At 39.6% G+C, this 22,582-nt stretch overlaps 2 protein-coding genes across 3 annotated transcripts in view; both read left to right on the top strand.

Moving 5' to 3' along the window:
• Window positions 1-22,582, top strand: part of LOC119724496 (V-type proton ATPase subunit H-like) — a 30,617-nt gene that overhangs the window by 6,769 nt on the left and 1,266 nt on the right. Inside the window, exons 2-10 of one of the 2 annotated variants that reach the window (XM_038195579.1) lie at window positions 11,630-11,819; window positions 12,806-12,919; window positions 13,749-13,951; window positions 14,945-15,052; window positions 15,662-15,746; window positions 19,272-19,450; window positions 19,869-19,994; window positions 20,884-20,985; window positions 21,602-21,770. In XM_038195579.1, the coding sequence (XP_038051507.1) occupies window positions 11,630-11,819; window positions 12,806-12,919; window positions 13,749-13,951; window positions 14,945-15,052; window positions 15,662-15,746; window positions 19,272-19,450; window positions 19,869-19,994; window positions 20,884-20,985; window positions 21,602-21,755 (1,261 nt within the window). In that variant the 3' untranslated portion in view covers window positions 21,756-21,770. Of the gene's footprint in view, window positions 1-11,629; window positions 11,820-12,805; window positions 12,920-13,748; window positions 13,952-14,944; window positions 15,053-15,661; window positions 15,747-19,271; window positions 19,451-19,868; window positions 19,995-20,883; window positions 20,986-21,601; window positions 21,771-22,582 lie in introns of those variants that run through there. The other variant, XM_038195580.1, reaches the window with a different exon arrangement.
• On the top strand, window positions 2,263-3,398 carry LOC119724500. Its single transcript, XM_038195587.1, has 2 exons — window positions 2,263-2,653; window positions 3,139-3,398. The coding sequence occupies exons 1-2, from the start codon at window positions 2,266-2,268 to the stop codon at window positions 3,237-3,239; spliced, it is 489 nt and encodes a 162-aa protein (XP_038051515.1). The 5' UTR covers window positions 2,263-2,265; the 3' UTR covers window positions 3,240-3,398.

The following is a 22,582-nucleotide window of genomic DNA, read 5'->3' on the forward strand; positions in this document are numbered from 1 at the left end:
TTTCCGCTAATAGTCCAAGTGTGTCAAAGTACTTCGCGTGCCGTGAGTGCCATACCAGCATCCTCAAGATTAACCAGCTGCGAACAACTTTGTAAGATGAAGAAGATCAACGATGGGAGCGGTTAAGCATCTCAGGTCAGGATGACAAATTTTTGAGAGCAATTTTAATGATAGTTAGATACAGACATGAGTAATGGAACAGTTAATTATTACATTATTTTCATTATCTTATATGTTGTTTGCCAATATCTACAAATTCTAACCAATAACATGTATGGTCCTATATTTAGTCCTGCCTTTTTTATACAGATATGGAAGTAAATGTAAGTAATTTTTCTTCATTCAAAATTAAGGTTTTCTTTCCTAAATTCGTTACTTGTAGATGATATATTTAATCCATTTTTAGAAGCAGTGAATGGACTGTTGCTAATAAAACTTCAACATTTAATTAATTGAGGAATTTTAATGTGTTCATTTCCCTCAGAAGACGACATACCCCCTCGATATAGCATCACATGGGACAACGTCCAAATATCTACAGAATGCAGGCACCAAGGTACCCAGAACACCAACAAGATGTTACAATGTGGGCTCGCCTTTGCAACCGTGAATCGCATCGGCTGCTAGGACAGCATCGCTGCATTCGCCAGTGATGACGAAAATCTTCGGAAGGTAGCAGACATAGACTTGTGTGAGATCCTACCACAAGAAGAGGACTGGGCACACCTGAGGCAACACATGACCGTAATGGTCTCCCGTCTGATTGTGAAAGGAACCCTCCCTGCACTGACTGCTGCAAGTGAAGGAGCTGTGGTGCACCCACCCACGAGTACAGTGCTTTGTCAGCTACAAAAAGCCACTTGGTAATAACTAACAATTTAAATTATAAGGATAAAAATACAGTCGAACACCTTTATAACAAGGTCCTTGGACTTTACAAATTACCTTGTTATAACAGGTACCTTGTATTAACAGTAATAAGAAAACAAAGAAAAACAAATAGTTGGGACCTAAAATTTTGCTTGTTATAAGCAGGATCTTGTATTAACAGTGCTCTTCTTATCAGGGTTCGACTGTAACTTCATACAATATAATGACCATCGGAATGCAGAGATGACGATTAGTAGAGGGACGATGATGACGACGACGACAGACAAGAATGTGCAGGGAATGGACACAAATTAATTTGGCTGCAAATATTAGACAATCTGACTCAAACACTCATGGACTGAGATTGTTTCACCTATAGATGTATATACAGAATGAGTGATTTACAACTATGAATTTGCTGGTATTGATTATATAAAGTATTTATCATGCCATCTTATTTTTTAATCAACTAAGATAAACCCGAGCGTCGTACAAGCTACATGTATTCCTTGCTCTGTGAAAGGAGTTCTGACTACATGTATCATGAAAGCACCTTAATCAGTATGTCCCTGGATGTGGAAGACAGATCCTTCCCGTGTGCTGCAATGGGGACCAATGGGGACCAAGGATGATAGAAGCCCGGTTGGTTATGGGGACTTGCTTCAACCCAATTGACAGGATGGCTGGACTAGAGCCTACTGCCCAACAGTTCCATATTCGACCCATTCTTCTGCAGGTAAAGTTGTAATATATTCCATTATGTTTTTCTTCACACAACATACACGTACATGTACATAGTTGATCGATTATAATTATTGTGCCCGTACTTTGGTCAGAAAACTGCGATAGCCCATGTAACCGATTAGCCCACCAAAGAGGCATACCCTGTGTTCTTCCCATTTTTTTTCTCCAAGCGAATTTTTACTTTGCATGTTTTGTTTTGACAATTTTTATTAAAATTTGCACTGTTATTTTGCGTCGCCTTTGTGCAAAAATTAGTGAACCCGCCCAGCATTGACCAAATTATTGTCAGGCCGGTAATAATTAGAATTTCCAAAAAAGAAAAAACAAGAAACTATAATTAAACGGCAAATGATTTGTTTGTTAGATGTCGGGTTCACAAGTTAACAACTTTTGTACTGCAAAGGAAAATATCAATTAAAACATATATTTATTTCGAGGAAATATAGAACGGGACATTAAATAATTTTAACATATAACGTATTCATCAATGTTCATGGCGAAGAGAATGTGTTCGCAGACAGAATTTGTTTGTGCACTGTATCAGTTAGAAAGTTTACAATTGGTCGTGCTAAGAAAACGAGCAATTACATTATAAATATTTGCTTCATGGTTCCAAATACTTTTTTGATGATTTCCCTTTACCAGGATTACATGGATCGTCTATACAACCTGTCAAGTGCTGCCCAGCGTGGAACTTTGTATAATATCAGGGACAAATTCAGCCACAAGAATGTTAAGACGAAGGTGTCTTCCTGTATAAACCATGCAGTGGATTTACTGAAAATCACCACTGAAAGCATGGCTAACCTTGCGATGAAGGTTCTCCACATGGATGACAGGCACAGTATTCCTGCGGATTGTCCCTCACTATCAGCGTCTGTAGAGGAACGTACAGAGTTCATCCAGACTGCTGAGATAATCGTTGATGAAATGTGGCCCATGATTGACCAGGTGAAGTTACAAGTGGCCTGCAATGGATATGAGAAGCAAGACAAACGTAAAGACGATCGTTCCTTTTGCCACTGTGGTGAAGATCAAGGTTAGTACAACCATGGGTACGGCATTGAAACATGAAACATTTTTGGGGGCCCATCTCGACACCCTTTCAAACTGAAAGCAGTGTTGGTTGACAGTATTTAACAGTGAGTCTAATCATAACTGGGTGGTCAGTATTTTCATCATACTTGACACTCTTTTTGTGCTGCTGTTTATGGTAGAACCCTCAAAAGATGTACCCATCATGCCCATGACTGAAAACGTTCACACACGTTAAATATCACGTCATTCAGTTGATGGATTCCAAAGTAATTATGTTTGTATTTTTTCACTACAGAGTTCAAAATAAATGTCTACTGAATTGAATTAAATTGAATTGATTTACAGTAGCTTGGGAGACGTTTTTATTTGACCAGAAAATGACATCATGCTATCCACTGTAAAACCTGAATGTAATGTTCAGCTTGCCCAGCTACATGTAACTTATTAAGAAAAGAAACTTACACCATGTAACTTATGTGCATGTAGGCGGCGTTTGGATCGAGTGCAGCGCCAGAAGACATTACAGTTGCAGAAAATGGTACCACTTGGATTGTCTTTGCCTCACTGAAGACGACATCGATGTCTAAGACGATTGGTGGTGTGGCGATCCATGCAGATGCTATAGCATCTTCTGCTGTTGTCGCAGAATGTTGAAGGAGCGGCTTACGTTGAGTGTTTGAGGGGGGAATGTTGCACTGCCTCTCAGTGGTACCACTTACATTGTGTTGGGTTGTCTTCTGTTCCAGGTTTGTTAACCTTTTGAAGTAGAAAAATAAAAAGTTTTGACAGTTTTCAGCAGAACAAGTTATTGTTAAAATCGGGAAATGTATAGTTCACAAGGGAAAAATCTGTACACTTGACTTTATCAACACGATGAAAACTTTCTTGCTAATTTCCTATATTGTCCAAGAACAAAATGCACATTGATAGCACTTACATGTAAGCAGCGAACAAATGTTACAAGAAATAAGTGGCTGAAATAGATTTAGCTCTTAACTGTATCATTTTTCCAGATAGTCTGCTTTTCTATAAATTTTTGACTTTTTCAGACTTTTGACTTCCACGCTCTCTTAACAATAACTTTGGTCCTTTTCCATACTTATTAGATAACAACTGGCACTGCTCCTCCGAGTGCTATGAGGCATGCAGACCACGTCCAGGAATACAGCCGCCTGTATATTATGTGCAACACCCATGCAGAGAGGGCCTCAAATGCTGCGATTTTGCGAAATGTGTCATCCACAGTTCTGGGAGAAGAAACACCACAAATACCTGACTCTGGTGCATCGATTATTTGCAGATTTGTTGAATTTGTGCCATACAGCATTCCATGAACTAGGTAAGATTTGAGTATGGGGACACAGGTCAACTTGACTCCCTTGCAACATTTCCAAATTAGTTTCAAAGTTTCGCTACACAAAAGCTTAATTTTCAAGTGCAAAAGCGAAAGAAGCTGATATTTTGCTGCCCAGTCTTGTTGAGCCTCTATTCAAACTCAGCAATGTTGTATTGATTGCCATGGTGATAAGCTGCTAATTCCATGGCCGTGATATTTTTTCTGCCATGACAGGTGTGAGTAGATGGCTGCCAGGGACACTAATCCATGATACAACATGGAATCGAACTGCTAACATCACTGGCGGACCGGGAAAAAGCATTGTGCTGGACCTGGTAAACAGATTTGAAAATAACGAATTTAAAAGTAATAACATTGTCCACTGGCTTTATCATTCCAGTCTGCTATGCTGGCACTGTAGGTTTTTGAGGGGGTAACAGGAAAAGGGTAAAACTTTTCTAAAATAAAGCAAAACTAACAAACAAAGAATTACTATTTGATTCTTTCCACAGGCACACTCAAGCATGCCAGGGGTAATTACTCAGAGCGACACATCACTAGGGTCAGCCGCATCACTGGTAGTCTAGGGGCATCTCTCCGTAGAATGTTCACAGAGCAGCTGATGGATAAGTACGTAGGAAAGTCATAGTCTTCAAGAGCTAGCTACCTTGATGACATCACACAGGTCGCGGAGCTGCTGACAGAGGATCAAGTCCTCCACATGAAGCAGGGAAGGGCGCACACAACGTAGCCAAACTTCATGCACACATAAAGTTCAAGAAGAAGGGAAACTAGCAGAAAAATTGAAGAAATATGGACAACGACTTGACCTGGAGAGAGATCTCCTTACATACATGTAGGGTGGGGGACCAACAGGATTTCCAACAAAGTTCTGGAGTTCTTCCAGATCAATATTCTTGTAGAATGTGTTTCTTAGAATGTATTCTCTAATACCTGAATACATTGCAAGCATCACACGGTTTCTTGATTGATTCATGGGCGTGCCGAAAGGTGATTGGTGCCAAGAGTATGACTGCCTCTGCTGGGTTGCCTTCCCTTCCCGCTCTCCCCACACAACCACACGCCGAATATCTGGGATATCTATTCCCATTCTGAAAGCGGATGTGCACATAAGGCACCGTATGGCTGAACTTGGCATTGAACATTCATCCAAGATACGTTCCTGACCGGCAGTTTTGAATTAAAGACCTTAAACTTGAGCTGGGATCTGTCTTTTTGGCCTTCGACGAATGCATCTTGTTGCAGAACATCACGGACATCAGTGTATGCCTTCGCGAGGGCGTTGAAAGTCCTGTATACATTTACAAATAAAAACAATAATGCCACATGCACTAGTTAACATTACTTACTACATAACCTGTCGGTGCTGGTTTGGTTTCTGTGTTGTATAATTTCTTTTTGAGTATCATAAATGTAGAAAATGACGTATCCCAAACTTAAATGTGTACTCGTACTCCGTCGTGTCCGATGTAAACACTGGTTACCCCCCTCTTTTATAGGGAACAGAAAGACATTAGGTTGGTTTCTTTTCTACTGCACCTTTAAAATAGTATAAGTAAGCAATCTGCAACATAACATTTTCAGGAATTTCAAGCCGAAATGCTCCTCTTATTTTGTTGTTAGAGAGAAATGCCATTTCTTGAAGGAGAGTATACTATACATTGTATACTGGCACTGACCCATTCATGTATATCAAACACTTTAGGTGATGATCCTCTGTTCTGGCGAAGAGATATGAAACAGGACTCTAATTCTTTAATGAGAGACATGCCTCGTTTATGCTTCACATGAAGATGAATATTTGGTCTGCGCGTAATGAATAGCAGTTGAATAGTCAGAAATATTTGGCTATATATCTTTCACTTCACATGTATTATACGATTTCACTTGCGGAACCAATGGCAAAAGCAGCAAGAACAACAATTTCTCTTTAGAATTATTTTAATCATTTAGGACTGTATAGTTTGTGGGAAGAAGTAAATATTTCTGATAGCTGGATGTCTTTATTCTGGTTGTCCTGAAAACAAAATGTACCTTTTCTTTGAAGGTTACCTATCTTTTAGTGAATGAAAGCCTATATTTCAGTAGGCCAGAACATTATTGTGTTTGTAAACGTTATCGTTTGACCTACCTGTCTGGATTCTGAAGACTTCCTTAATGTCACTGCTCTGTAGATGTAGAGTGTCTAAAATCTTCACTCGAGCAGTTTCGGTCAATGTTGCTGTAAGCATTAGCACAGGTACATTCTCAAATAAACTCTGAAGCCGGCGGAGTGCCTTAAAGGACGGTCTAAAGCTGTCGCCCCTTTCAAGGAAAGAAAATACATATATAATTAAAAAGAATTCACATTATAGGTTTCGTTCCGTGTAGATGAACTGTATATAATTGCTTGTACATGTAGCCAGAGTGTGCACCTTGTCGATGGCAGTCACAGCCAGTTCATCATGGTAGAGGTCGGAGTTTATGTGCTCTATCGTGAAGCGCTTCTGGAGAGACAAACGCAGCCCTGACATCCCTGTTTGTTACATATGAAGAGCACATGTAAAACTAAATTAATAGCAGTACATGTACACGTTTTTTTATAAGTTAATTACAAATGTTAAATGGTTTACAGAAAATATGATGTTTTCAAGGGACTGTATGCAATTAATTTGTACAGCATTGAATGAAATTATGTGTGAAACAGTAAACAGTTTCAGTGTATGAGATTATACATGTATCAGGATCAGGCTGTAAGAAGGCAGTCAACCTTGGACAACTGCTGTATCAATTTGTTATTACCAATTATTATCATAATCAGTGAGGTATAAAGTTTAATTTTGCCCTTGATTGGTGTCGGTGTCTCTGTCAGTCCCTCAAACATGCCAAATAAGGAATTTTTTTTCACTTCTGAGAGCCCTAGCTCAGCCTGCCATCTACCCCCCACCCCCTCACAGTAACTGTCCACCCTTGGATGTTGTGATGTTGTGGTGACAAAGTATAAAATCACATACGATTCTTGTCTTCCTCTGTCATTTCGCTACAGCTTACAACCGCAACAGCAGGCATCTCCGTCTGAGCTAATGCATTCACTTGATTGCGCATTAAAGCCTCAAGGGGGCTGATGACATGGGACAACTTCTTAGAACCCTGGAGTAGTGGAGGAACTATATCAGTAAGACTTTTGCTGTATCCCGTTGGGAGGACTGCCAGTACATGTTTCTGGTTGCACACATCCATCTTTATTCTGACAAATTCGATGACTATAAATCTATAATACTATCCCCGCGTGACAGGTTTTTGACGATATAAGGCCTTTTCTTCAAACTGACCAACATGAAAGAAAGTATCACAAAAAAAGAGGTCTTGGTCACTTTTTTCATACCACAGACTTATAGAATAACTTGGAGAACGTTGATCACTCCTGTCACTTTTGCGAAATTACCTGGTTTGTTGCTGTCCGTGGCGCACGGCACAGTAAGTATTGTGACCTTTTTGACGGTCGCGTTGAGTAAGGTGTCCCAGTGAAGCCATACGCAAAATGGTTTGCATTTTCAGCATTGTTGTTATGATCCAATAATACGTACCCCCTGGCCTGGGCCCATCTGCTCCACTTTGGAGATGGGGAAGTTGGAGTGACTTTTCCTTCTCCTTGGGTCTTCATGGTTCCTGCTATCCTCTCCTTCGCCCCCCCCCCCCTCCTTTTCCAAATCATCAAAACCATCCTCATAATAAACAAGAAAATTAATTTCATCATCGTAATGAATAATTCAGTTTTGGCAAAATGGGAACAATCCTCTTGAATGCGAAATGAAGTTCATTTACAACTTTGCCACTTTTAAAACTTTTTTGAGTTTTGGATCTTCAAGTAAACCAAGCACATACTGGGAAAGAACTTGAAATTACTCTTCTGTTGTGGACTGAAAGCATGGCAAACCATGGCATGGGCAAAAAAATGTCTTTCAGTCGTAGTCTTGTGTCATTACAACAGTACTTGAGGTGAACCCAATGTGAACAGCTTTGGAACATGCACTGAGCCCATGAGGTGAAATAGAGTGAATCCTTAAGTTCAACAGGGCGGTATCGGTGACACACACAGCATTTCTCATCCTCGTTCATTTCCTCATCAGAAGATACATCAAGGCCGGATGTGATTGTTCGGCTTGGTCCAGGCTCACAGGCTTGTGATGCAGCTATGGCAGCAGATTCTGTTTTCTTTGCCCTTTTGGTGGGGTTATATTCCTTCTTTCTTGTTGATGTCTTCTTCTGTGATGCAACCATGGCAGCAGATTCGGTTTTCTTTGCCCTTTTGGTGGGGTTATATTTCTTCTTTCTGGTTGATGTCTTCTTCTGTGACGTTTCAACAAACTGCACAATCTTCTTCCTTACTGCTTCTTCAGTTATGGCCTTTCCCGATGTCACCGAAGAGACACATCTCCTCTTTCTTGGTACTTTCTCTTGCTGGCCTATGATCTCTTCTCTTTTTTTTGAAGAGATCACAGGAGTCTGAGTGAGGGAGGCTGCCACTGCCGTCACCTTGTGGACCAACTGGTTGGGGTTCAGACAAATCTGTCAGCTCACTTGCTGTCTTGTTTAGTGCTTTGGCTGGTTTTAAAATGCTGACATCGATTATTTCATAGTTGCAAGGATAGATGCCAGTTTTCTTGAACGAGCTTCATAAGTTGTCAGGGGATACGGCCTTGGAGTATGCTCTGCAAGCAAGTTCACAGATGGAGTATCTGTCAATGCCTGTTGTAGAGTGGGCATGCATGTGTTGGTGGCAAATTGAATTGTAGATTTTCTCAAATGGCCCGAAGCATCCAACATCCATTGGCTGCAGGACGTGGCTCATGTGTGCTGGTAAGACAAACAACAAGATATTGTGTTTTCTTGCCCAGTCAATCAATGGCAGGGAGATGTGGGAAGAATGTCCATCATAAAGGACAAGGATGGGCTCATCATCTCTGCTGTCTGTGACATACTTTAAAAAATGCGATGAGAGGTAGTCCATGAAAACTTCAGAGTTGGACCAGCCACTGTCACTAACAGTTCCACTCGCACCCGGAGTGCAGCCTTGAAGAAGCTCTTGTCTTATCCTCTGTCCTGGAAATATGCAATATGGTGGAAGTTGCTGTCCAATGTCATTCCCGCAACCAATGATTGTCACAGTAGAACCCTTGCCTGTGGTGACAGCAACTGTGCTCTTGGACGCACTGACGATATGAGGTGGAGAATGATTTTGCCTCAGTCCCTTTTCATCAATATTGTAGATTCTCTGAGGGGCATCTTTTAGCTTGTACATGGTCATTATTCTGTCAAGCTCAGTGAAATATGCCTTGACAACTTCCTTAGATGTAGCTTTTGCCCTGTACATGTACGGTATATGTCCAACCTTCATGGTTTTTTCACATGAAGCTCCGGCCATCTTCCCATGAAATTTCTGAACCATCTGAGGGTTAATGGATGTCCTGCTTGCCGTTTGTGGAGACTGACAGCATACAAGGTAGCTATGTCGACAGCTTCAGCCCTCCTGTACCCATAACCCATTACGGCCATCTTCTTGAGATGTTCCACAAATTTTGCCTCTTCTTCAAGGATAAACAAGGGAGCTGGTCCTGACTTGGTAGTTTCTGGGTCAACTCGGCCTTTGACTCGATCCTTCAATGTTGTCACGGGAACGCCACATCTTTTTTCTGCAGCCTCAACGGACTTGTTCTCGTCAATAACCAAATGGAATGCTTTGGTTAAGGCTGACGGAGAGTAGTTCCTGTAGGTGATTGGCCTGGGTCGTTTCACCGGACTCATGCACATGTTCTGTAAAAAAAGGAAACAATAATACATAATAATTTTACAAAAGAATAAATAATACATAGGGGCCGAGTTGCATTTTCGACGTCTATATGTTCACTGTTGTCATGAAATTTCACATGAAATCATTGTATTAATTTTTGTATTTAAACCAAATGAAGCCAATTTGATCATTTTACTTTATGCCTTTTAAATAATAATAAATCATAAAATATAAGCGAGACGCTCCATAGGACACTCCGTAGTTTTTACCCAGAACGCTTTGCTACAACTGCGTGACGTTTTTTTATTCTGCATATCTTGGGCTTTGTTATGGCACACACAGAAACTTTTTAGGACCAATAAGAAAACAAGAGCCATGAAACGCCTCACCACTTTGTATCTAGTAAAATACGCCCCAAAAGAACAACTTTTTGAGTCGTACAAGTTTAACCTACCGGAAGAGCCTTAACTTTCCACATTTTCGGTGACAGACAAGAGCAGCAAACGAACCGGGAGATTCCAAGTTTGAGACGTCACACGGAGTTGTTTACATCACGCCCTGTGACATAGAAGGTCAAGCCTCGAAAACGCGTACCGTCGAAAACTGGGCCCTCTACGATATAGCTGGCAGAAAGATCAAGAAACATGCTCTGATTGATATTTGTTCATGATCCTGTATGCTTTCTGGTTTCTGGCTTTCAAGGCTGACAAATAAAACAGCAACAATACTCATGGGTGTTTCCCAATTGCATAAGACATGTCTTCAGAGAGTGTGAAATAAGAGTCCAACTAACTTCACCCATTTAAAAGAACCAAATATTTTTGTCCAATCAAAAATGGCTGTGTTGAGAGTTGTTATTTTCCTTATTATTTCTTTTCTTACATTTTTTGGGGTGTGTGGGGTGGGTGGGGTTACATCATGTGAAATGTTTTTTTCATACTCTGCACTGGCAGTAGTTTGAGTATCACCCGTTATCCACGGAGCCATCTCCTGTCTAACGGCTGATATGTCAAAGCATGCAGATTTATGCAAGCCGCGCGCCAGCCAATCGGAGTCGACTTTACTAAATCGTGACGTCATTTCATTCGAAAATCAGGACTAAACGCTGTGATTGGTCGATTCGAATGCAGCGTTTTGTAATATAACAACAGCAGGCATGGCCGGGAGCGCATTTGCGTAACATGATACCAAGCGCCGCGCGCTGTGACATTTTTTTAAAAATCCATGTCTATGACGCGCAACGGGTGAATGACCGAAGACCCGATAGACCTATAGAAAGTGCCTGCCGATTGGTCAAAATCTAGGAAGTCAAGAGGCAGGGTCTTGCCTAATTAATCAGCAAATCTGTTCGCGCATAATAGACCACGGCATTTGCCGTGGTCTATTGCATAGACTACACTGGCAGGGGCATGTTTGCAATTGACAGAAATTATACCAAAATATGTAATGCGTTTAAACTTGTTTTTAATATGGTAGGAAAGAAGGTTGCTTCCTCAGGCCATTATTTTTTAATCAAAATTATAGTTTTTAATAGAAATTATATTTTAAATTGTAATTGTATTATCTCAATGAAGATCAGTCACTGCCAAAATGTTGTAAGGAAATGAATCTGCAACTGAGAAGCATTTCCCATTTTTAGAAATTACTTTGAAAATGCACTGGACTCCCCAAAGAAGTGCCATATGTCATGTATGTGTGCTGCATTCTTTCCTTTTCATTTCTTTTTTCAGAAATAATAATAATAATAACTAGACTTACATGAATGCTTGTGGACAAACGCAGGGCTGTTTCGGTAACTTTTTTGTGACTTATATGTGACTTAATGCTTTGATACAATGTACAATCTGCAGGGGTCAGATGATTTCACAGGATGACTTCACTTTCATCCGTGACTATGACAATGCCAGCAGTGAGAGACGAGACCAGCTGATTCAGAATCTAGGACCTCAGTGCGCTAAAGTCTTCATTCGTCTGATGGGACGTATTGCCAAGGAACAGACAGTGCGATACATCCTGACTATGATTGACAGTATGCTCAAGGTATGTACCCCTAGCTTATCATAAGAGAATGTTTGGGCAGCTATTGTTACGCCCCAACTTGGGCATCGGGACGATCCCAACTACAGATAGGATCATCCCCACTATAGTTAGGAATTCCCCAACTATTGTGGGGACTGTCCCAATAATAGTTTGGATTGTGCCAACGAAATTGGGACCCTTGCTATAGTTGGGGCGTGAAAGTGTTACCAAGGCATTCATTGTGTATATTATTTCTCCTTTTCCCAAATATTTGAATATCTGGATGTGTGTGATTGCTTGCCAATTATTGTGCATCAAGGATGAATAACTGACAATATTCCTGGAAAGAACTACCACTTTTTAATTAACCCTAACTCCCTAGGCCTTTTTGCTAGGATGTAGCCTCAATCCTGCAAAATCCTCAAATTGGCCTCATGAAAAAATAGCATATAGCCTCAATCTTGCAAATTCCTCCATTTTTTCTTAATATGGTCCGTGGAGGGGTGACCACTGCCTGAATCCTGCAAAATCCTGCAGCAGTGACCTCAATATGTTGAGGCTTGGCCAGTGACATCCTGGAGCAGTAGGGAGGATTTCAAGCATAATCCAGTCCTATATTTATGCATGGCTGAGCAAAAACAACACAAGGTTCGGCCCAAGACTTTGACAAAGTGCATCCTACGAAATCAGTAACGCACTTTTGCCATGTAACCTCAATCCTCCAGATTCCTCCACTTTGGCAGAGAGGATTTTGAAGGATTCAGGGCAGTTAGGGTTAATCTTGGGTTGTACTTTGTAGGCCTGTAGCTGACATTTATTTATCGGCACTGCATTCTCTGTGTTTTTCAATAGCTTGAGACAGAAAATCCACCAGCATATTGCGGTGAAAAGTTTACCGTTTAGTCATGTGTGTGCCAAACAGGAGACTATCATGGATAGAATAGATTTAAGAGTGTAAAGACTCTATATGATAAATACCTTATCGTGACTTGTGATGTTATTTTCAGGAGAAACCTGAGCGTGTGAGTGTGTTTGTTGAACATGGCAAGAAGAGTAAGACTGCTCCATGGACTCCATTCCTGAACATGCTGAACCGTGAAGATTCATTCACCACCAACCAGGTAGGTGATTCCAAGCTATTGAAGGCCATTCATTTGAAGTAAGATTTGAGGCTTTGCATGGTGGAGATACTAATCAATGAAAGGTTTGCAGCTAAACACCATGTGGGAATAATTTCTCAACTAAGAGAATGGTTCTGAAAAGAACCAGAGGTGTTAACTCGACGTTCCGGTCAGTATGCTCCGACTGTCTTCATATTTGTTAGGAAATAATTTAATTTAAAAAAAAGGAATTCGGGTAACTTGATAATGATGATTATTATATCAAATTTTGTAGAAACTTTCTGGAGACTAACATTGGAAAATAGAATTTTGTGCTTTAAAGTTTTTTGATATGGGTCACACTTTTCTCTTGTTGTCTTGTCTACTTGTGTAATTGTACACTTCATTTGGGTATGTACATGTCAGAAACAGCAAATTATTATGAAAGTTGAAGGAAAGTTGCACACATACGCAAATGTGAGTAATAGTGCCTGCATCGTGCCAGAACAGTATATATATAGTACAGACCTAATATTACTAACCCTAACAATCACCATCCAGTCAAACTCCAACACCAGGGTTTGTTGGAATCTGTTGGAGTGAGTACTGCACTAGTAAACTGATTATGCTTTACATGGGGTCAGGCATACCACACATAAACAGAATCCAACAGTTTTTGTGTATGGTTTGCCATATTGTGTTGGAATTTGCCTAAGTGAGAAAGGTTTCTAGGTTTCTAGGGCTAGGTTTCTAAGGGAAAAAGTGACGTGATGTAAAAAAACCACAATCCTAAATCAAACCATAATTGGACAGTAGACCGTCATTTGACTGAATGCTTGCGTTCTGACAGGCTTGCCGTATCATCACCAAGCTAGCTTGTTACAGCAAGGATAAGATGAACGCCAATGATCTCAAATACTTCTTCAATTGGATCAAGCAGCAGTTGTCTGCATCATTCAATGAGTATGTGCAGACAGTAGCTGAGTGTTTGCAGCAGATGCTCCGGCTGGACGTGTACCGAGTGGCATTCATGGATAATGAAGGCGTCAGCACGTAAGTTGCAGTGTAGTCTTACATGTACCTTGTCTAAGTCAGACTACATCCTTCATGTGAGATTCATTATGTCCTTTGAATGAGGATATTGTTGATAAATTGGGAACATTTACTTCTCCTCGATGAAAATCCCATCTGACAAAAAGTGGAAACATGTTGTGAGAAGTGGAACCATTTCCAAAGATGTGTGATAATGTTCCATGAAGTTTCCCTAGATTGGAGACTACTCAGTAGAACGCTACTGTAACAGTCACTCCTATACCAAACATTTGACTATAGACTATTTCCAGCACGGAGTTGCTGTATAATCACAGCCGGGTTCCCACCCACTCTGCAAATCAGGGAAAACCTTGAAAATTAGTTTGCGCTTTTCCAGTCAGGAAAACTCTGGGAATTCAGGAAAACTCTGGGAATTCAGGAAAACACCACGAATCAGGGAAACTCCAGTTTGACGTATGTGCATCTCGTGCCATGTGTCCAAGTTGCGGCCATTGACTGACTGGTTATGTGGCGTTTTAGTGTTTATGCACTGTCAATATTTACACACATCTCCAGATAATAACAATAGGCTGTGCTACATGCAACTCTAGACTTTCCATCAATTGTTAAAGTGAAACCATTTCTCATGGAAGTTTGGAAACTTCTCAGGGAAACTCGGGGAAGTTTTGATTTTTAGAAAATTTCAGAATGGTGTGGTTGAAGCATCATGCCTGCTATTGTACAAAACTGCTTAATGACAGGCACCATATCAGGATTGGTCTGTACGCACTACGCAACACCTCCCTTGGCTTCCATTTTCTTTTTGACATGATACCAAGCATTGACAGCCAAACATTGCTTAAAAGAAACGACTCTTGTGGACCCCATTGTGTTCTACCGTGCTTCTGGGAAGGTGGTTGACTAGAGAATCGTGGTAATCATTGTTCTAAGCATTTTTGTTTGAGGATTACTAATTTTCTTACTGAATGACCTTTTTATATGATTGTATTGCAGTATTTTATCTGTGTTGGCTGGTAAGGTCAGTTTCCAGATTCAGTATCAGCTGGCCTTCTGTGTATGGATGTTGTCCTACCATCCACAACTATGCGCTCAACTCAACAAGTGAGTAGAATAGCAAGATAAACATTCTTTTCTGGACCAAGCTGGTGTGTGGTGTTTATTGGCTGCCTGATCATTCCATTCTGTCACCTGATCGGCAGCATGTGTGTTTTATGCCATGTGGGACCAATGTCTGCTAAGTACACAGGCCTGGGCCCAATTTGCTAAGCAATGATTTAATGCTAACAGAGCCTCCATCTATTTCATGGAGACCGTATGCATAAGCACAGCAGAAGGCATGCTTACTTCAAGAGGAAAAAGTTGCTTAACTTAGTGACGTAACAATAGAAATCTCCATGCACGCACGACCGTTAGCACATCCACTCCGTGTGCTTGAGGTTAGCAAATTTATCTGCTATGCTAAGCACAACTTTTCTGCTGACTGTTAAGCAGCGCCATGAAATTGGGCCGTGTTTGGCATTGAGAAATAAAAATGTCATTATGATGTAGAGTAATACCTGACACTTTGGCAACAGAATTTTACTTAATCAGATTTGATGAATATGGACTCAGATGTAGACAATTCTGATTTGTATTCAATCTTATTACAAACCTAGATACTCAAACTGATATAACCCTTATTGTATGCTTATTATTCTGTGTTCTGATCAGGTATAGCATCATTCCAGTTCTTGCCGATATCCTGAGTGAATCTGTCAAGGAGAAAGTCACCAGGATTATCTTGCTGGTCTTCAGGGTGAGGTTTTGTTACCTAGGGTTTATACATTGATCTCCATATACACAGACTGGATAGGACATCGCGCCGTGTTTGTGCACGAATGCGCAGCCGAACAATGGCGGCGCGTTTACTGTCAGACGGGTAAACGCGCATTGTGCTTTCACTTTGTTTACTTTGGAAAATGGACTATTGTGTGGAATTTTTCTTACAGGAGGGAGTTCCAGCGTTCCTCCAAAACAATCTTTAAAAAAAATAACTGAACGATGAAGAGTTACCCTCAATCCCTCCAAACAGCTTTTCCACACTTTCTTGATATACACTTTCTTATTATGCATTTTCGAAATTCAAGAACCCCCCCCCCTTTACTTTCCCCTTGTTTTTTTTCCCCTCCTCTTCCCAAAAATGATTGTAAGTAAATTGCCATTTCATTTTTGGCACATCGGTCATTAGAGCACACTGAACTACTCCATCAATGAAATGAATAATTGTATCAATAATATGCTGAAATGACATCATATTTTTAACTGAGCTGAACACTCACACGAGAAATTGTATGGAGATTCATTCAAATGATTGATATATTTATTAAAAAACCCGAACATAAACCAATTAGAATGTATAAGGTAAGAAAAACCTTAATTTTACAAAGTAATCATAAAAACTTCTTCCCGTCCCTAGATTGATCAAGGAATGACATCGTTCACCTCTTGTGATATTGTGTGAAAGGAGATGAATCACAAACCAAAATTCTAATTTTGTCAAGGAATATCAAGCTATGCACGGTCTTGTTTATAATTAAATGTTTAGCTATACTTCTGAAAAGAAATATAATTACTTGTAAGTGTAATGGGAGTCGTTTTTGTGAGCGAATATGACGGTGTATTAATGTCTATAGCTAGTAATCTTATATAACGGCGTACACAACATAAGTTCAAACCGTAAAAGTACTCATTGCTTTCTTCACCATACAAACTGTCAAAAGTAACAGTCATCTGGGGAGCAGCTTCTTTCCAAAAACAAAATCAATCAATGTTAACAGTTCCACATCCTAAGAATTGATTAAGAATTGATTCACATCGCATGTTCCATTCAGTGGATGATACAGTCGATTCCATCCCTCCGTGAAGTCTCCATTTTCGTCCGTCTCGGATATCGTCCTGCAGCTGCATGGTGGTTTTTGCTATGGCTTTGCTGAAGTTGTTTGTTTGATATGAAGGTCAATCGGCCGGGTGTGCAGTAATTAAGCATAAGACATCTCCTCGGTTTCTCTTTATAAAGAAAAAGAATAGAAACATTTCGGTAGCCGTTAAGCCAAGGCAGACATAATTCAATCAGATTTTGTATATAAAAATTATAAAAGTTACTTCAATAAACTATTTTAAACAAGTCAACTTTTGTTCATTGCCATTGCCGGGTCAGTCATGCACGTTTAGGCAGTTTATTTTTTTTTCTTTTAAAGACATAGGCCTAGGTCTTTAAAAAATGATGATGCCGACCAGCATGACAGGCTTATAGATCGCATGGAATTTGAACAGAATATCTCGCTAGCTACCACACAGGCCTCCATCCCCCCAAACTCAGAGCGGCAACATTTCGACATCATAATTTGCTTTGTCATTCCCACGTTCATATTCCTCCATGCCATGTTGTATAGGCCTCGTTAAAAAAACAATTTACTTGCGAATAATTGTCCTATTCTTCAAAGCTACTTACTTCCCGGCTCCAGCAATATAATGCTGCGCACACCTTGACTATACTCCTCGTCGATTTTGATCAATTTAGATCTCTGTTTCTTTTTTCTTTCAAAAAATGACAAAGAAACCGAAGAAAACCCAATTTCATTTTTTAATCCTCCGTTCGAAAGTGTACACAACTCGAATGCGAAATTGTGTTCTTTACCCTTTTCAAAAAACGCGCGCGCGGACGCACGTTCGTACGCGATGTCCTATCCAGTCTGTGTATATGGAGATCAATGGGTTTATACTAGTCAAGGGAAAACAGGGAACATTTCAGCAACTGTTAGTCCTTGTTAAAGTATGAAATACAGGGTGGTGCAAAAAGAAGGAAACCCACTTTTGACAGCAATTTTCTCCTACTTGGTAAGCATATTTTAAAAATTCAATTTAATGGTATTGAAGTATTGATCTTTAAAAATAAGTGACGAAACATTGATTGCAAATGCATAGTTTGTCTCTGAGATATGGTAGTTAAAAAATGTCATGTGCCAAACCTGTTTGTCCATGGACGGCTTTATTCCATCTGCTTGACTGAGCTCCGTAGCTTGATTTGAAGACACAAAACACTACACCAGACTTACACGTGGACAACAGTGACTTTGGTGACTTGTATTCAAATTAGCATAATAACACTGTTTTTGTGATTTTTGAAAAGATTTTTTTCACCATGTATGGTTGAAGAGCTATACTTCACTATATTATACATGTTATAAAAACAGTTCAAATAAACAAGTAAGTAAAAATCCCTGTCAAACGTGGGCTTCCTTCTTTTTGCACCATCCTGGTGCTCAGACATTCCCCTTTGCCAGTGTTCATGTCAAGAAAACTCACTTGAGAAGACTAGTTTATACTTCTCACTCACTATTGCAGATGTGAAACGACTTTGACATCATGAAACAATCACAGCAAAGTTTGCTGGAGTTGAAATGCATACAACTTGCATTTGGCAGCGCACATACTCGTAGTGACATCACAAGTTCATGTTTGTGTTTATCTGTGCAGCAAGGATGAATCCATCTTTAGTTGAACTGAACACAAGAACAAGTGGTGACCCTCATGACAATATTTCTTCTGTAATAAACGATGGGCTCTTCTAAGTTAGCAAAGAAATTACTATTTTATTCTATGATGTTTGAAGTAGCCTAAATCTAAAGAGTATATCACATTCAACAAAAACCGGTCCCTTACACCTACCACCCCATACAAGTGTGTATTTGCCTGCAATCAGGGACCCCCTACCTTTTTTGTTTGTACTTAAACTTTTTAGGAAGACCTCCCATATGTTTTGTACACAAGTGGAAATTGGGGACCTTTCGGGAATTGGGGACCCTATGAGCTCCGTGTGCCAACAAAAGAAGGCGCGTTTTACCTCTTTTGAGAGGGCCGTGGACGGGAGGCACAGCGTGCACGTTCCTTACTGTACTGGTTCGTGCGCAAATTACGCACGACTTCCTGAATGTGCAAAAGCTATAGCCACAGTGTCTTCATGTGAACGTCCAGTGTTGTCGGCCCACAAAAACACTCGATATTAACTTGCGATGGTCTGCGAGACTAATTCCCACCTCAAATGACTTTGGATACTTGCGAAATATTCAGTGGATGGATCGGGAACCAGTCTAGGTCACCCCCAACTCTCCTTTTCTGGCCGTTGATGGGGTACTTGTGCACGGATCCCATTGTCCTCTATTGTTCAATGTCCCCTATTGAATGCAGAAACAAACGCACACACACCAAGATACATGTATGGATTAGAAAACTGCCATGTAAAAGAAATGTATCAATAGTTAAATGAACCAACTCTTTGCAGAATATGATTGAGAAGCCAGAAGAGAAGGAAGTGGTTCAAGAGAACGCCCTGGCTATGATACAATGCAAAGTCTTGAAGCAGTTGGAAGTACTACAAGGCCAAAAGATTGAAGATCCTGATATCACTGAGGATGTGGAATATCTCATGGAGAAACTACAGAATAGTATGGTGGATCTCAGGTAGGTTGGTGGAGGGGGAGGGGCATAGATTGTGACAGAGAGGAGGGAGGAGCAACATTTTTGCAACACCAATATTTAATTTTGTACAACCAACATATTTAATATAAGAATTGTTATGAAAAAAGTAGAGTGTAAGACTTTTAAAAAGTTTAGGGAAAAAAAAAAAAATTGATTACAAATGATTAATCTTTACAAATTATTGAAGTGTACGTTAGATAACTTGACTTTTAAAAGGGCACTATAACTTTGTAAAAATGTGAGTGAATATATTGCAAGGAAACGCAAGTGGTTAGGTTGTTTTAAAGTGGTTTTATACAACAGAGTATTTGTTTCTCAGACTCAATATTGTCTGAAAATCACAATGAGTATTTGATTTTGATTCAACTGATTAATATATCTTCTTGCTTCTGTTTTCAAGCTCTTTTGATGAATATTCATCAGAGGTCAAGTCAGGTCGACTGGAGTGGAGTCCTGTGCACCGGAGTGAGAAATTCTGGCGGGAGAATGCCATGAGGCTGAATGAGAAGAGTTATGAATTACTCAAGTCAGTCCAAGTACTCACAATCTGCTTCACAAATAGTTGGAATCTCTTATTTCACAAATGAGGATGCTTATCCACCTTAGTATAACAAGCATTGTTATACCTCTGTCTTGAATACTGTATTTTCATTGGCTTAGAACGATCACGTGTTAAATTTATAAAAAGTCATAGCAACACTCCCTGTGGGATATCACGTATGTGATATCCCACAGGGAGTTTGCTATGACTTTGTACATGTACGGGTACATACGGTGTGAAACGCTTGTATCGTTGGTACCCACGCTATATTCACCATGTTTTCACACGAGTGGGAGCAGCGAACTAGCAGACGATCAGCTGTTTCGAGCACGCGACAATGAGACGGTTTGAGCACCCTCGGGGCGCAGTGCACCCTTGGTGAATGCGCCCCTCATATCCAACATCACAGCAGTCAACATTTGTTAATTATGCACTGAATACTTACATGCATCAAGAACCTGACAAAAAGTCGTCATGAGCATGGTCCATTTGGATGAAAAAATAAACTTCCTGTGATCCATTTGTAAGGTATAGGCAGTTTCACATGGTTGTTGACAAGGCAGGGAGAATAGTGTTAAGTATACAACTTCCTTCATGAAGAATCTTTGGTTCTTTAACATTTACAAAAATGCTCTACTTTCGTCACATTGCTCATTCTGAGAGAAGTGTAACACTTTGCAAGGATGTTTAAACCATTGATACAGAAGATTATCAGGAGCAGAAATATTTTTGAAATACGTTGAAAATGCTGAAAACTGATAACCTCTTTTACTTTAATATGGAGATGATTTTGAGAAGTGAAATGAAATAACTAAGCCTATTTCAATGGTAATCTTGTCGTAATTGAAATAATTTGATATTCTGTCATTCTCAGGATTTTGACGAGACTTCTAGAGACGTCCAAAGACCCTTTAGTTCTTTGTGTCAGTGCCCATGATATTGGTGAATATGTCCGGCACTACCCAAGAGGCAAAAAGTAAGTCACAATATTGAAAGTAGCTTTACCTGTGCTATTTGAGTTTCATACTTCAAAAATAGATGGTGTTTTCAATTGTTATTTTTCTAGCAATTCAAAAGTTATTCATCTTTGAGTGAGACATTTAAAAAAAAGTGCTAAGGTTTAGTTATGAATTGACTGACAAAGTTTGAATTATTGGCAGCCCAACAGTAGTTCAGGTATATCTTTTTGTGTGTGATCGACGCAAAAGCATCCCAAAATAGAAACATATTTTCAGAAGGTTGTAAATGTCCATAGACATTTTTTTTTCTGTTTGCATTGGACCCACAAATTGAACATTCTTTTAAAGAAACATTGAATATGTTAAAGAGCAAACTTTACATGAAATAGACACCCTTTCTTTACATTCTGTATTCAGTTTGTGTCAACTGTAACAACCAAACATTTAAACACCAACTTAAAGGTCATGTAGAGCTCTTAGAGTCAACCGAGAGGTTACTTTGTACATGTATGTTGGAATATTGATCATCTGAAGACAAATCTGCATGATACGTATGTGAGTGAGATTTGATTTATGGGGCCTAAAAAGTATATAAAGGTGATGTGATGTTTTCTGTGTTTTGATTTGATGTAGCATCGTTGAGCAGCTGGGCTGTAAGCATCTAGTCATGCAGTATATGACTCATGAAGATCCCAATGTACGCTACGAAGCATTGCTGGCTGTACAGAAACTCATGGTCCACAACTGGTACGCTCCAATCATGCCCGTTATTGCTCCTTCTGAGTAATTGGAATATTTATAAGGGTGGAATTTATATATTTACTTGATGGACTTGTGAATAATTAATATTTATTGATACCCAAAATGAATACAATGTATATGTAAATTTGATCCGATACACCATGCCCTCTGGAGACATGCAAACAATAGGGAACAAAAGATTGTATACGTCTCCACAGGGCAATTTCTATAGATGAATACGTCTCCACAAGGTTATCCCGATATGGACTTTACTCAAAACCTAGGAATTTCCAAGGTATGTTGATCTGTCGCAAACGGAAGAGTTTCAGAAAAGGGATATTAAGTCCGAATTTCAGCCAAGGAAATTAATTCTGGTTAAAATAAGAGGATTTTGAAACTACACTTTCAAACTCGAACACTTTACTACAGGAGAACAAAGAAATGTCTCCACAAGGATACAAATTCCAGTATCCGTGGATTCCAGTTTTTTACAATAAACGTTAAACAAAAGTTTACAAGTTTCAATTTTAAAATTATCTACATGAAAGCGTAAGAATTACAAAATGACAATGATTGAAGTTACATTGTCAGAGATTCAAGCTTAAATTTAGAACACTGAGTTCTAAGTATATCAAAGCCATTACGGCTCAACATGAGAAATTTCTCCTGATAGCCACTTTTTATACCTCACATGCAAATATTATGGAGCGTCTCTTGCATTGTGAATGTGCATAAAATTGCATATTGTACATGTACATTTTGCAGCTGTGTGGTATTTGCTGTAAGTGTGTGGACAGGAGTCAATAAAAGAAAAAAATACATAAAACACAATTTAAATTTTGAGAATTGTCTCTAGCTTATGATTTAAATTGT

This window comes from Patiria miniata, unplaced genomic scaffold (assembly GCF_015706575.1).
Source record: "Patiria miniata isolate m_02_andy unplaced genomic scaffold, ASM1570657v1 HiC_scaffold_18, whole genome shotgun sequence".
NCBI lineage: Eukaryota > Metazoa > Echinodermata > Asteroidea > Valvatida > Asterinidae > Patiria > Patiria miniata.